The sequence below is a fragment of the Nicrophorus vespilloides genome, unplaced genomic scaffold, assembly GCF_001412225.1.
Source record: "Nicrophorus vespilloides isolate i.1.1-1 unplaced genomic scaffold, Nicve_v1.0, whole genome shotgun sequence".
Taxonomy (NCBI): Eukaryota; Metazoa; Arthropoda; class Insecta; order Coleoptera; family Silphidae; genus Nicrophorus; species Nicrophorus vespilloides.
This window is the reverse complement of record NW_017099656.1, coordinates 161,963-177,066: the sequence shown is the minus strand read 5'-3', so window position 1 is coordinate 177,066 and position 15,104 is coordinate 161,963. Positions and strand designations below refer to the sequence as shown.

The following is a 15,104-nucleotide window of genomic DNA, read 5'->3' as shown; positions in this document are numbered from 1 at the left end:
AAGAGCTACAACCGTAACACTGAATCTTCGGATTGTACACCAAGAAAAAGAACGGCTATGTCGTCCATTTCCAATAATTTTTCAGCACCGGTTTTAGACTTTACAACAGAGAGCTCATCTTGCACATCACGAAGGAAAGGATCTAATGATCGTTCTAATCCAACGCCATCTGTTTCATCCATTAGCGGACCCAGCACCAGCAGCAATTACATGCATAGCATGCCATCAATTGATCATATTACGCGCTCCACTGTAACTCCGCATAGACATAGTCAACGTCATGAGCACAGCTTTCGTTCTGTGGTCCCATCAAATCCCACTCGACGTCCTAGGTAAGAAAATATCTAATTCTTTTTTACATTTCCATGATACATGGAAATATCATTGATTAATCTTTCAACAACATTATTTTTTGTATGTTTAGAAGCAGGTATGCAATGATGTCTAGTATGAGGAACGAGCAGATCGACGGTATGTCCAATATTAGATCGGGCAATCCGAGGATACCAGTTCACCAAGAAAGAACGCCCTCCGAAAAATCAGACTTGCAATGGTTGGATAAACTTAGCGTGGCCATTCCGGACTTGGCTAAACAACCTTCTGTTTACTTTCAAAGCGATACAAGTATATTTCATCTAATTTATAAATTATAATTTCTATATACATAATTTTCTTTTCAGAAGATTCCTGAAATCAAGCTAACGGCCCGACATTCCGGCCGCCGTTTCGAAGGAACACCTGACAGGATTGTGAATTCTGTCTGACTTATTGGAATCTGTTAGCGCATTATCAATATTGTCAATATTGGACATCAGTATTTAATTATTATCGGGCTAATCGAAATATTATTCGTCAGATTTTTAATATCTGAAAACTACAACTAAAACAAAACCTGACCGTAAAACAAATTTACAAATATTGTATGCATGTGTAAATAGTTGAATATCAAGCAATCATTTATGTCATTTCAATATCGCATAATCATTTCCAAAAATTATATATTATTGTTTTTTATGTTATATATTTAAACTGTTATAGTTTATTCAGATATATTTATTATTTGACATTGAAAATGACAAAATGCAGCTAAACTTATTCTATATTCATATGATAAAATGCGTGTATTAAATGTTACTAACTAATAGGTGTACATACAAATAAGCCATAACAGTGTATAAAAAAAAGTATATAAATGTATTAATATATATATAGTTTTGTTACATGTTTTTTTTTAATAAAAATCTTTTATATTACCATATATTTCTTTCTGTAAACATTTTTAGATTCAAAAAGTATGTTCGTATATTTATACAATATTTACTAGCTAATAAGTCATTATATTTTGTGAATATTTATACATATTTCTATTTCTAAAATATCTTTATTTTGCTAATTGAAGAGAATTTATGATTACATGTGATTTTTTGTTGTTTGAAACTCAATTATATAAGACTTTAATTAATTTATTTAGTTTTGTACTTCAAATGAAAGAAGAAGAAGAAATGGGATCATTGTTACATATTTTTGTTAGTTATCTAAATGTGTACTATATGTAAATGTTATTAGAACTTACAATTACTTCATTAATTGCATTATAACCGATATGGATTTCAACATGGTATAATTATATTTTTAATATAATATTTTACAAATTTCTTAACATTAAAAATGGTGAATCATAAATGTGTTGCATGCTTATAGGAAATATCTAGAATCATTAAAATCCAATCTATATAATAGATTATAAATGTATTAAAATAATAATATTCATTATAACAATCACAGCATATAAACAAACAAAAATTAAAATATATGTGTATAATCATAACAATAAATTTAAAAAAAGAACAATTATGATAGTATATATCAAAATGTATCCTAATTGTTTAGTAGATATGCAAGAATAGGAATGTAATTACAACAAAAAAATGATGTTTTCAATATAATAATATCCGAATGATATAGAATAGTGAAACAAATATTATTCTCATAATCATATACTTAAGAATTAACTTATTAAACGATGCATTAGTATTAATATTAAATCCTGTATCTAGTATTGTGCATATTATATGTGTTTCACCATCTTGGTAACATTTATATAGTACTATTTATAAGATATATTACAGCAAATAAATGTCTACTTATGAAATAGGCTGTTGTTTTTACTTAATTTAATAAGTTTAAAATATCTGAATTACGTTAATTATTTCCTCTTAGTTTTTATTTACGTTCTATTTAATTTAGTAAACGTTTTAACGAGTTTAATCCATTAAAAAAAATCCGGATTTTTACTTGCATAGTGAAACATATTCAAAAATACACATAATATGTGTACACAAGTTTTAAAAATGATGTAGCAGGCGCGCAATCCGGGACTTCTCTTCTCTTCGTTATGCTTTCGCTCGTTAAGCGAGTCATTTTCCTTACAATTCTTTTTGCTCGTTATGCGAGGTTCCTCTGTATAGAAATATATATAATATTCAGTTTAGATATTATTTCGTTCAGTTAAAGCTCTTCAAGTCGATATTTTGGTATAAAGAAACTTGGTAATATTATGAATCATAAATGAATCCAAGTTTATTATTTGTACATAGTTATGAGTCATGAAAGGGGTTGTTTCGTGTGCGTAATTGGAAACATTTAATATTAAAAATATACAATGTATATTCTACAGTATTATTAGAAAAAATACAAAAGTAAATTATATAAAAAAAACGCATCGATGTAGGCATGTGTGTAAATGTATCGATTGATTTATTGTTATATTTTTATTAAACGAAAATAAACGTTGAAAACTCGTGTCCGTAATTATTTATCAAAGGTGCGTGCGCGTAATCGGTTGACAATTCACGAGTCTGCGTTGCTTTTGGACACTCCACGGTTCTGTCCTGATGTTAGTTAAATTGAAGGGTATTAGCACACGAGATTAATCAAATTAAGTAATTGTTCACAGAGGAGATTCAGGTAGAAAACGGAGAGTAACAATTAATAATATTGGCATCAGATGAAAAGAGGCGCGGTCAATTCGGGATGTTCGATAATAACAATAAGAAACAAAACACGATATTAGTAACAAGGTAATAAAAAGGTAAACAATATTTATCGATGTTGTAACGCGTAATTTGTTTTATTTATAACTATATGTATTCAATGTAATTAAGTTATGTTGTTTTTGTTTACAATTTTCTGTTATTTATAAACTTATAGATTGAAAAATCATAATTAAAATCTTATTATTAAATCTATTTATCAATTAATAATTATTGTTAAAGTTAAAATTCTGTGAAGAATGTAATAAATAAAATTTAATAAATATTAATCATTAAAATTTATTTTCTCTTTACGTGAAAGTAGTGGAAAACAAATTAAATTGTAGAATTGTCACGTTTATAATAATTATGTTTAGATTTTAAATTTGTTTTTGTCTTGAACTTGAAGTGAGTTAGTAAATACCTTTAATTGGTTTGTCGTAGATAACGTTTTTTATTAATATTTTCTTATTACAAATCTTCACCTTGTTGTGCTATAATATTGTCTTGTTTTAAAAGTGTTTAAAATGAAAATCATTTGCGTATAGTCTTTTCTTATAAGAAATCTTAAATTTTAAGTAATGTCACGTTCACATTAAAAAAGTAATTTTAATAGTAATGTTTGTAGGTGTGATACGTGACGCAACTATCTCGCTCCGTTATTTACATTTATTGGCAGGAAATATTTTACTAATGATTCAATATAATCGTTTCATAAGCTCCGTTTGTTTGGGCTTGCATATTTATCCACGCTGATAACGAAAATGTTATCGAACGTAGGCATTGTTTAACAACAACTCTAGTCGGAAGAAATTTCAGGTCTGTTTACCGTCACTCTCCACGGAGCGACGATTTCTTTTAATTAACGCATCATTGCGCTTCGATTAATTACTTCAATTTAGCAGCGATGTGTAGGTCAATTAATAATACAAAATAGTCTCATTATAATATTTAGCTCGTGTGCTGGAAACATCTTGTTTTTCTTCATTTAATTGAAAGCGGACTGAGAAGAGGAGTGTAGTGTACTGTGGCGATGCAGAGACGTCCATTTCCAGTTTAAAATAGAAACGAAAAAGTGCTGTAAAATATATGTGGAAGTAGAACAGTTTCTACGGTGCAGCCTGTGCGTAAACTTGGAAAGAGAGAGACTTTTTTTGGCAAATTCCTTAAAGAAATTCGATAGGATTCGATGAAGTAATCGCAAGTGAAAGTGAAGGCGCGTTATTATAGCATCGCGTCCGAAATAATAACGAGCGGAGTTCATTTAAAAATAAATATTGCTTTAATAAACAGTGGCTCCAGACTAAACTAAATAAACAAACTCTAATACAAGACTGTGTAAGTTATTGAAACTCTCAAAAGATTTTTCATGCATAAACGGTTTTTTTTTTTAATAATTTAATGATCATGTCGTTACTACGTTTAAATGCGGAGTGTTGATTTTATTAATAATTATGTCAAACATGTAATTTACTGTGACGTGCGTGAACCATTTTATCCCACTTTTGACTCATTTATCTTTATTAATGAGAAACAACGAGATTTTCTTGCAGCTTTATGCCAGGGCTTCAGCTCCTCTAAGAGACTATTACGGACTCACCATCAATGAGAAAGAGGCATGCTTCAGATAACTACGTTTAAATCGATTTAATTTTTACATTTTTGCAGGTGATTTTAAATGTTTGGAACATAACGCACGGCCCTCACGTTTTTCCACGGCGTTTGAGGTGTCCTCTCCAAGAGTTGGAGCACGATAAGTCCTTAACAGTAGCCATAAGCAATTTCTTCGGAAAGCACGTGCTCCAATACTCTTTGAGTGTAGCAAAGAAGGACCCGAAGCTGCAGAGTTTACCATCGAAAATATTCCTCTACATACTGCGGTATCTGGCAACCAAGGATATCTTGAGCTTGGGACAATCGTCGAAAATATTCTTCGAGGTGACTATCTCTTTATTTCGAGCAACATAATTTACAATTGTTACAAATTTTAGCTCTGCAATGGCCAACCTTCGTGGAAGATGATCTTCAGCAGACGGAAGGATAGCAAAATGGAAACGCCGAAGAGAAATGTCGTGGCGGAGCAGCAGAGGCGATTACGCGATGTGCAAAGTCCGCGATGTGATAACAAGCAAAAAAAGAAAGTTGCGTTTTGCACTGTCGAAGAAAGCGGGAATTCGTTCGCGAAAATCGGCGAGGACATTTACACCGATATGCGGAAGAAATTTGAAGAGCAGTTTAGGAGTGCGGAGGAATCCCTAGGTTTGAATGTTGAAGTGGATGGATCGGATTTGGGTGCGTTCGAAGTGGCGGAAACGAGGAAAATAAAACCGATCAAAAAGGACAATTTGAATCTGACCTGTAATACGGAATGTGATAAAAATTATTATAAGGTTCCTCAGACCAGCAAAACGGAGTTCAACAGAAAGTTATCGGAATGCGCTTCCAACAATCCGCAGTTGAATTGTTTGAGGTTCGAGGATGAAGTTGTGTCTGAGAAGAAAGGTTTGTGGAAAGGTTTGAAGAGTTCTGTGGTGAAGAGTGAGAAGCGGAAGGTGGTTCTGAATAATGTTAAGGTGGATAATAGCAGTCAGCAGAGGATGACGAAAAATAATCAGTTGAACGAGGTGAAGCGCGGCGAGAGCGGCTTCAAGCTTATTAACAATATAAAACCTAAAGGTATACTGAAGAAAAGTAATGTAAATATATAGTGTATTCAATAAATATCAGCAAGTGATCCTTTTTGGTACCCAGTTCCCTGAACCGTTGCAAACTATTTGTTTTCTTTCTTTGGTCTCTGGGCACTCGAGGCGACAGACCGTTCCGGGCTGATTCAATCTCAACACTCGATCGGATATCCATTTAATGGAGCTTTTCATGCCTCGTTCGCGGGAGCAATCGAAGAATCCTTTCTGCGGGGTTTCCAACGCCGGACACGTTACATTGCTGATGCCCTTTTGCAAGCAAACGTAAGATCCATACGCATTCAAGCACAGTGGACATATCCGAAGTACCTTCTCGTTCGAGCACTCGTCGAAGTCTGTAAAAAGAAGATGTAGTGTTTGTTACATGTTAACAGTTGTCTAATTACCATGGCAAGTCTTTCGATCGTGACCTAAAATTAAACCATCTGGGCATGAGCAGTATGGTCCTCGTCTGGAATGAATGCATAAATGGGAGCAACCAGAACGACCATTCATGCACTGATCAATCACATCGCAATTGATTCCGTTGCTGGAGAGAACAGTGTTCGGTCGTCTACAACTGCAACGGAAAGAACCGTGAATATTCGTGCAGGTATCCTCGCAAGGTCCATGGCCATTGTTCAGCAAACATTCATTGGAATCAATGCAAGTCTTTGCATCTGCTGCAAGTTTGTATCCTGGATTGCATTGGCAAACGTACCGACCCATCTTATTCTCGCATATATCACTGCAACCACCATTATTGACCATACATTCGTCAATATCTGTAATGAAAAGAGATATTTTGTTACAATAATATATCCAAAGAACAACAACAAGTATTTCCTATTGAAATTGTGCTGTAAAATGTAAAAGAATAGGAACTATACTTCTTTCAATTTCTATTGTACAATTAATCATATATGAATGTCAGTTTTGACAGATACCAATGATAAAATAACTTAATTTAATAAAAAAAAACAATCAAAATAAGTTTAAATTCATTCACCTTTGTAAATAAAACTCATTGAAGTCAAATTATTGCAACAAATTATTACAACTTAAGTTTCAGGAAAAGCTTTTAAAAATGATGATTTTTCTATAAATCATGACCATGTTGACTGTTTTTCACTATTACATCAGCAATACTATCAAGTTATGATGAAATTTTGATTTAATGCGAATTGAAAATTATTATCAATTCAATTCAGAATAAATTCAATCCAATTTCTCAAATTTGCACTTAATTATTAATTTAATTATACGTATTCCATATAAGTGTTGTTTAATTACAATCAATTAATATTACACGAATTAAAAATAATTTAAATGCATTATAATAACAATAATTCTCTAAAATACTGGATTTCCAATTATTATTCACGCAGAAATAATTAAACGATATTATTGTTTGTATCTTTGAATGATTATTGTTTTTTGTTATACGTATTTATACACAATAACAAGAAACTCGTAATGAAAATATTTATGTCGAAGTGCACAGAAAACGCATTAATTTTAATTATTCTACATGGATTTTTTGCATTCCTAAGTGATGATTCGCTCCATTTCTGATGTCACCAAATTAACCAAATCATACAGTTCTTTGTTCCCCTAAAAACAGAATCCCGTCCTTCCATTCATTACCATAAATTATTGTTTTAAAATTTTAATTGCAATTAGAGCTCCGGATGACGTGCGTCTGCTGTACGATATAACTCAGATTATAAAAATTAAGCAACATGCGGTTTAATCAATACATATTTTCTCATTTGACAATTAAAATGATAAGTTCGTACAACTGAAAATAATACAGTGAACTCTCTTAGAACGCAATGCTCTTACAATACGTATTCTATTACGTTTTTTAAGATGGAATTAAGACGAATTTTTCCTTAATTTCTGCATGTACTTTAAACAACAACACTTACTTTATGTTGGATAACTTACTTATGTAGAAATAATAAAAAAATGTTTCTGGATTTCAAGATATAAATCATGAAGATGTAGAAGAACTACATCAGAAAGCTACTTTAAATGAACTTGATTTGATGACATAAATAATATCTGATTTATACTAATACTGAGTTTCTTATAACGCAGTTTCCAACTAACACGGTGCCATGTATTCGCGTTATAGGAGGGTTGGCTGTAATACAACTGCTAATAATAATTAGACTTAAGTCATACTAAATATGATTCAGTAGAAAATAATAATTGATCGCTTATTGTCGATAAATCATTGTTTTTAATTACTTGAAATTAATCGTATATTGTAACATCCTTCATTTAATTAGAATACTTAATTGGTAGGTTGTCCCACATGCATATCATTCAATCGAGACTGTGTCGAAAGAAGTTAGTGTAAATGGATTTTCTGTGTAAAAAACTCAATACTTTTACATATTAATTAATTACATCCAGATCTAGATTACACCACATTTTTTAATTAAATTATAATTGCTATCTTAACACTCTCTTTCCTATAAGATTTAAGAATTATTTGTCATTTAATCGTATTTCCTGCTGTTATCCTAACGGTTAGCTTAGCTTTATAAACATATTATTTCTGTTTAAATTATTCTGTAAGTTTATATGATTTTTTTTGCAAAAGGAAATTAATTAATATTAATTAAGTACATTACAATTACAGGAATATTTTTTTAATATATTCCTAGTTAATGTTTACGTTTGTTTAAATTATTTGATTTATGACTTTATATAAAAAAATAAGAAAATGTTCTGAAAAGTTCTGTTGTAATCTGCTGATAGATGTTGATAATAGTTGGAAAATATTATAAAAAAATAGACTTACCATAGCATCTTTTACCATCAGTTGATAAACGGAAACCATCGAAGCATGCGCATTTACCATCGATGCACCTTTGACGGCAATTTCTGCAGCGTTTGTCCGGCGCGGTAAAGATTGGAACATCGGCTTCTTTTATCTTGAAGATTGCGATTTCGTTGGAAATGACATTTTCTTTATCGGATTTCTTGCTTTTCTTCACGGGCCGCTTCCTTTCCTTCTTGGATTTTAATCGGATTTTCTTCGAGTCGTCTTTGTTGGGCGATGATCGCTTTGCGATGAGCTTTCGAATTCGCAACATCTTCCCTTCGATCCTGCGGATCTTCTTGATCGTCTTCTCTTTAGCATCCGGCGATTTGAACTTATCGATCTGCATCCTTCTGTTCAACTTGCTAAGTCTATTGGTGAGATGGAGCAAATGGCTTTGCGGATGTCGAGGGATGTGCTTCGAGACGTCCACCGTTTTCCTGGTTGCATCCGAATCGACGGCATTCCTTTCGGACACGTCTTGCCCTAGAACTGAACGAAAAGAAAAACAACAAAATGATACATAAGAATCGCCTTATTTAGAACGTGGATAATAAAAATGCCGGTGGGCGAGATTAGTGTCAAGTGATGTCTGGCTGTGAACTCTTTTGTTCGGTTAAACGGAACGAGAGCAATGCAATCTGGGATGCTCTTATTGTTATGCAGAAACCAGATGCCTTCAAATTCCGTTGCGTCAACGGCTACATCCTTTTATTTCCTCACTAGCACAGCAATGTGACCAGTATTGCGATTGATTAGGGTTAATCTATCGATCGAGGAACCGAATCGTGTACATCGTTTCAAATCAATTAGTTATTAAGATTATTTTATTTTATTTATTTATTTTTTCAAAGAACTTACCTGTAATTTCGATGTGGATAAACGTGATGAACAAGAACACAATCACTGAACGCATTGTTGTTGTTCACTTGTGTGTTACGAAGAGATGTATTTTCTTGTTTTTTTTTTTTGGAGAGAGAGCCCCGTTTGACCGGCGTGTCTACTTGTTTCAAAAGTTGGTCGCAGTCTAATCAATTGAAGCTAGGAGAAGAGAATTAAAATGCTTACAGTGTGTATTCCGACACGAAGATACAACAGCACTTTGCGATTATTCTATTTTTAGATTTGTCAGGTTTAGAAAGGGCTTTGATTATTATTAGACGAACGGACAGTACACTTTATTATGTAATATTATGCAGAGTATAATTTTGTCTTTTACGTAGTCTGCTTCAACACGGTGAAATAAGAAAATCCGCATCGAATCACCTACAACAACAATACACAAACATTATTATTATGAATTAGCTTCGCTCCACATACAGGCGAATTTATCCTACATTTGCGAATTATTGTGGGTAGAATTATAAGTGTTGTATTTCGCAATTACACACATTTCTATATTCAAATAATACTTAAATAAATTAAATAAAGTATTTTTCATAATATAAATCTTAAAAATACTGTCACAAAACTTATTATTAATATTTTCAATATCACTTCACAATAAATTCAAATTTTAAGAGCCAATCAGCAACATTTAAAAATAGAATTTAATGAAGACTTGCATAATTTAAAGTATTGGAATTTGCTCAGTTAAAACTGCTTATTCCATCAATAAAGTATTTTATACAACAATATTTCTTATAAAATTTCTTCAATTTATAATTGTAGTTAAATCAATTTCATAAAAAAAGCAAGACATTCTCTATATTACTTTTAGTTTTGATTTTTTATATATCCAGAAATTATATAACAACTAAAGTAATTTGATATTAAATATCATGGAAATTTCATCTTAATGTTTAATTAAATCATTAAGTGTAGTTGAATAACGAAATTGAAATTATTCTATGCAAAAGTTTAAGAGAAATAAAATTAGATTTTCTAATAGGTATTAAATTACTTTACATTTAATAATAATTCGAATTCTCCCAAATGCTTTAATTATTAAATAAATAATGGTAAAATGACAGCAAACTTGGAATGATTAATAAACGAGTTATCTAATATTAAATCCACTAAAACGGAACCAATTTTCTTATCAATAATTCTAATAGATACTATTCAACAGATTTCTAAAAAAATGTCAAATAAATGAAGGATAAAATATATTTTCTATAATACGAATTCGAGAATAATAGCACAAATAAATTGTATAAACTTTCACACGCTACAGTAACCTAAATAGCAGCACTAATCAAAACATCTTTATCTTTAATGCAGAGAAATTAGCTTCGTTTTGCAGAACTGAACTCAGACAATAGTGTTTCATTCTTCTAATCTTCTCAAAAAACTACTTGTTTATTAGATTTATGAAATGATTCATTTGCATTGTAAAATTGTAATTGCTTTCGACATTAGACATTAAAATTGACATAAATAATTGTAAAATAACAGTAAATTAATTACTTGAAAATCGTGGAACCAATTAAACGAAACGAATGATATAATAATATGAAAAGCTTCAGGCATTTACAGCAGTTAATTAATTAATTGATGAAAAATGTGCGTCTTTGCGTACGGGATTGTATGTAGTTTGGTACCACCAAAGATATTGATTTATTTTTATCTAAGAATTGTAGGAGAGAGCGAGAAATAGAGAGAGAGAAGATTGAATCAGATGGAAAATTGTTTGGGCTGCGGAATCTATGGATGTGGAAGTCTTCCTCAACTTAGCAAACGGAATATTTTCTAAGATCTGTCGTAGCACATTAAACCTGCTGCTGACAGGTCTCAAAATAATTCGCTCGCTGCGACAGACCGATTAAATATGAATTTCATCAAATTATTCCATTATTGCTTTTCCAAGAAAACATACTTATAATAAGTTTTAGTTGTGGGTTGTTACTTTCAGATTGAAGCGTGATTTTTCTCTTGCAAAATTCCAAAATAAATATTTAATTATATACAGAAATACCTCGTATAGTACGGCTTCGATCAGTCCGGTTTCACTATAGTCCGGTGTCAAAATTTTAATAGAAACTAAAGTATGATTGAGTAAAATAAATTCTAAATAAATAAGTGACTTTTTGTTCGATTTATTTTCAGTCGGGGTTATTGGCGGAACCCGTACCTACTGCAATATATTGTGTAAATAATATTTGCTTGTTTTTGTTAGATTCTTTCTTATCAGAATATAGTTTAAAGTAAGATATTAGTTTGTATTCTACTGTAATAGCTTAGTGTTTTTCATTTTTGTTATTAATTAAGTCAAGATAACATACTGCGATTAAAGCTGTGAGCGTGAGTGGGTAGAATTTGCCGATGGTCAAGACAATAGGTTTCTGCAATCTCCTCATGTTCATGATCATCGATTTCTTGAAAGACGTGTTGGCGGCGAACCAATCTGATTCGTATATTCCAATCATCACGTATTGAGCCTTAAATTGAAATTAAAATGTTTTAATTAATTAAATTCAGAGAAACTGTTTATTTTTACGTTCAATGTAATTTCATTCCCATAGACGCAGCAAAATGTCAATTGAATGAGAACTCCGCCGCAATAGTCAAGTTGTGCAATGAAATTTGGACTGAAAAGAGGCTCCTAAAATTGATTGTAAAAAATGTATAGATAAATTAATATAATGACTAACGTAAGACATGATGTAGAAGCAGGAAATTATAGCAAAGAGTGTGACCAAAGATTGAGCTAAAGTCCCGAAACAGAAAATATCTTCCATATCTTTGCAAACGCTGCAAAAAAAAAGTGTTAATTACAATGCGAGTTCCGTGATGTATATTATTACTCGATGATCATTTGAAGGTGAATTGTAATTTTCTTCATTTCTCTTTCCATCATGTTTGATAATAGCGGGTTTTCTGAGTCGCTGAAAATTTGGTAATTACTTGGTAATCGCATATTGTGAAGACATCTCGCTCTAATCGTCCTGAAGGCTCCTCGAATGTTGACAAAGTGAGCTCTAATGTACAGACAGAGGCTGGTAAATTGAAGATCGTAACCTTTAAACAGGTTAGATATTAGATAATAAAAATCAATTTGCTCTACGTGGAAGCACTCACAAGCAATTTGAAACACGTAGAATTGCATGGGAAAGTATTGGATGAGAAGAGCGGCCGTGCAGTGATTCTCGATGTCGAAAGGAAACCTATTGAAATAAGGCAAAAGCTCTTTGCAGGTCACGTTCGAATTTTGCAGATCATCTAACTTCAAATAAATGTAAAAGGTTTCATAAAACTTGGAGATAGGCACCAGATTTGCAATGGTGAAAAAAAGTAGCGCATTTATATAGAACATTTTCTTGTTCGCATTTACAGCTACGTCGGTATCAAAATCAGGCAAAGTTTCGTACTTTATAGCATCATCTTGCAATAGCCGCTTTAGCCTTTCAATCTTCGTCCTGTTCCTGTGCAGAATTAAAATTTTGAACGATCCCACCAAATGTGTCGTTAGCATCCCGATGTGCTCGATCAAATCAGAGGGTTTCGTCACGGTATCTTCAAGCGCCAACATTTCTGAACTCAAGTAGTAGCATTGGCAGTATAAAATCCAAAATGTATTATACGAATAGTAAAATGCAGTCTTCAAATTTCCATCGAAACTTTGAGGCAAATATAGACCGCACAGTTTCAGCAACCAGGTGTTTATTTTGAAGAAGTCTCTCGGATGTTCGTCCATGTTGCTATGATAATAACACCAAATATTGTAGGAATTCCTTATCTTTATATAAGATTTTCCCGGTTAATACATTCATTTCAGTGCAATTTGATTTGCGTAATTACAAAGCAAGCGATTCCTTATTTGTGTCGCTTCATCTTTTATTCAACTTTGGACCCTCCAACATCAAAGAAAATTACATAAAATCTATATAGCAAAGGGATGGCTTCCGAATACCGGTGTGGGGAAGGAAGTTTGTAATTTACTAAAGGATTTCTGCTTTTATTTAAACATATTTATCAAGACATTATTTATAGAAACATCACTAATTTAATATCACCGAATATTTACTCGTATAGTGAAACAGTTTTCTCCATATAAACTAATGTAAAATAAGATAATGTGTTCCATACCGGAAAAAAAAAGTATAACTTTGTGTCGATTTTTATGATTTTGTTTTTCATATCTACACTATCTATCATATCTACAAACAACACTAAGATGCAACTAGAATGACTACTAATACCAGGAACTGTGAAGTGAAGTGAGTATATTTGTTTATATTACTTGTAGCAATTCGGGATCTTGGTGGAGGTCTCTTTATAATTTTAATATTTGTCTAACAAAAGTTTGCTAATTTGGCATTAATTCATTTGTTTCTGAAAAAAACAGAAGTTGTTTCTGTCATTGTCATGTCAAATTTCAAGAAAATTGGTAAGAATGGATGGGAAAAAATGCAAGATTAGTGATGCCCAAAATCTTCGACCAATGATACAAATGTAGCCCTGGTGAAGGCAAACATTGACGAAGATCTAAGAGTGAAATAGGAAATGGTAAAGGATGAACTTTGGCTGCAAGAAGAAATCCGCTCAATGGGTTCCATGATTTTTAAATGACGACCAAATGAAGGCACGTGATCGTTTTGCCGAATATTTCTGGGAAAATTAAAAAAATGGAGATTCTAGCACTTTTAGTAAAATCGTAACAGATGATAAATCTTGATTCTATAAGTTTGACCTGGAAACCAAGCAGCAGTCCATGGTATGGACCGCCGAAGGTGCAAATCCCCGCAGTTAAAGCAAGACAACATAAAATCCGCAACAAATGTGATGATGTCGATTAACTTTACCTGGGTAAAAGTAATCTCACTCGAAACTGGTCAGAGGTTAACTGCTAAGTAGTACACAGAAATTGATTTTATTTTGTTTTTTTTTTCCAGACAACTAAGCTTTGTTAGACCCCTCGTAGTTTGTTTATATATTATAATAATGGTTTAACACAATACATTTGTTTTTTGCATTTACAACAATAATTTCAAATTGTAGTCCGCTATATACAAAAATGACAAAAAATCAAAAATACACATAATATGTGTAGACAAGTTTTGAAAACGATGTAGCAAGCGCACAATCCGGGACTTCTCTTCTCCTCGTCGCTCATTATGCGAAACGTCGCTCGTTAAACGAGTCATTTTTCTTACAATTCAATTTGCTCGTTAATCGAGGTTACACTGTGTTTCTATTGAGAACTTAATAAAAAAAATCTTTACATAATTATTTTCTTAGTTAAATTAATTTAATACATTATTTAACTTAAACACATTTTTTCAAATCAATTTTATTAAGATTATCATAAAAATATAACAAGAAAAAGAAATCATTGTTACGTTTAGTTTAGTTAATTTGGATATTTTCATTTATTATATAATCTTTATCTTAAAGACATAACATTTTTATCAAGAAGTTCTTTACGACATTTTCTAGAGCCAACACGAATTTAATCTTATCGAATTCATGCAAAAATAACAAAAAACCATATCATTAAATCATTGCAATTATATTATTAATTAACTTTAATATTGATTCATAATATTTGAAATATTTTTAAATTTAAGACACATTTTTTATTAAGAGACATATTACAATACTTTCTAGGTACAA

The 15,104-nt window shown here is 31.6% G+C and overlaps 4 protein-coding genes across 5 annotated transcripts; 2 read left to right on the top strand and 2 right to left on the bottom strand.

Annotated features, from left to right (window-relative positions):
• Positions 1 to 6: 6 nt before the first annotated feature.
• Positions 7 to 924, top strand: LOC108565038. Of its 2 annotated transcripts, none has more exons than XM_017924289.1 (3): positions 7 to 332; positions 425 to 624; positions 684 to 924. In XM_017924289.1, exons 1-3 carry the CDS (start codon positions 58 to 60, stop codon positions 689 to 691), a joined length of 483 nt encoding a protein of 160 aa, XP_017779778.1. In that variant the 5' UTR covers positions 7 to 57; the 3' UTR covers positions 692 to 924. The 2 variants fall into 2 exon arrangements, with proteins under 2 accessions (XP_017779778.1, XP_017779777.1); XM_017924288.1 differs by having other exon boundaries at positions 681 to 923.
• Positions 925 to 1,603: 679 nt separating this feature from the next.
• LOC108565030 lies at positions 1,604 to 5,757 on the top strand. Its single transcript, XM_017924278.1, has 5 exons — positions 1,604 to 1,618; positions 4,263 to 4,370; positions 4,586 to 4,648; positions 4,701 to 4,970; positions 5,024 to 5,757. The coding sequence occupies exons 1-5, from the start codon at positions 1,604 to 1,606 to the stop codon at positions 5,738 to 5,740; spliced, it is 1,173 nt and encodes a 390-aa protein (XP_017779767.1). The 3' UTR covers positions 5,741 to 5,757.
• On the bottom strand, positions 5,744 to 9,653 carry LOC108565047 (signal peptide, CUB and EGF-like domain-containing protein 3). The gene is made up of 4 exons (XM_017924302.1): positions 9,411 to 9,653; positions 8,529 to 9,041; positions 6,121 to 6,498; positions 5,744 to 6,069 (listed from the first exon to the last, which is right to left on the bottom strand). The coding sequence occupies exons 1-4, from the start codon at positions 9,463 to 9,465 to the stop codon at positions 5,756 to 5,758; spliced, it is 1,260 nt and encodes a 419-aa protein (XP_017779791.1). The 5' UTR covers positions 9,466 to 9,653; the 3' UTR covers positions 5,744 to 5,755.
• A 75-nt stretch (positions 9,654 to 9,728) lies between these two features.
• LOC108565050 (odorant receptor 42a-like) lies at positions 9,729 to 12,810 on the bottom strand. The gene is made up of 6 exons (XM_017924304.1): positions 12,570 to 12,810; positions 12,296 to 12,509; positions 12,143 to 12,242; positions 11,989 to 12,093; positions 11,774 to 11,929; positions 9,729 to 9,815 (listed from the first exon to the last, which is right to left on the bottom strand). Exons 1-6 carry the CDS (start codon positions 12,802 to 12,804, stop codon positions 9,765 to 9,767), a joined length of 861 nt encoding a protein of 286 aa, XP_017779793.1. The 5' UTR covers positions 12,805 to 12,810; the 3' UTR covers positions 9,729 to 9,764.
• Positions 12,811 to 15,104: the final 2,294 nt, after the last annotated feature.

Bases quoted from the DNA above. Each gene is read 5' to 3' on its own strand.
- LOC108565030 (XM_017924278.1), top strand. The intron at 4,649-4,700 runs GCATGCTTCAGA...ACATTTTTGCAG, and splicing joins TCACCATCAATGAGAAAGAG to GTGATTTTAAATGTTTGGAA. The intron at 4,971-5,023 runs GTGACTATCTCT...TACAAATTTTAG, and splicing joins CGTCGAAAATATTCTTCGAG to CTCTGCAATGGCCAACCTTC.
- LOC108565050 (XM_017924304.1), bottom strand. From the start codon at position 12,804: ATGTTCTATATAAATGCGCTACTTTTTTTCACCATTGCAAATCTGGTG. The intron at 12,243-12,295 runs GTAATAATATAC...TTTTTTTTGCAG, and splicing joins CACCTTCAAATGATCATCGA to CGTTTGCAAAGATATGGAAG. The intron at 9,816-11,773 runs GTATGTTATCTT...TTGTTGTTGTAG, and splicing joins CGCTCACAGCTTTAATCGCA to GTGATTCGATGCGGATTTTC.
- LOC108565038 (XM_017924288.1), top strand. From the start codon at position 58: ATGTCGTCCATTTCCAATAATTTTTCAGCACCGGTTTTAGACTTTACA. The intron at 333-424 runs GTAAGAAAATAT...TTGTATGTTTAG, and splicing joins AATCCCACTCGACGTCCTAG to AAGCAGGTATGCAATGATGT.
- LOC108565047 (XM_017924302.1), bottom strand. From the start codon at position 9,465: ATGCGTTCAGTGATTGTGTTCTTGTTCATCACGTTTATCCACATCGAA. The intron at 9,042-9,410 runs GTAAGTTCTTTG...CTTTTCGTTCAG, and splicing joins TATCCACATCGAAATTACAG to TTCTAGGGCAAGACGTGTCC. The intron at 6,499-8,528 runs GTAAGTCTATTT...TTTTCATTACAG, and splicing joins TGATGGTAAAAGATGCTATG to ATATTGACGAATGTATGGTC.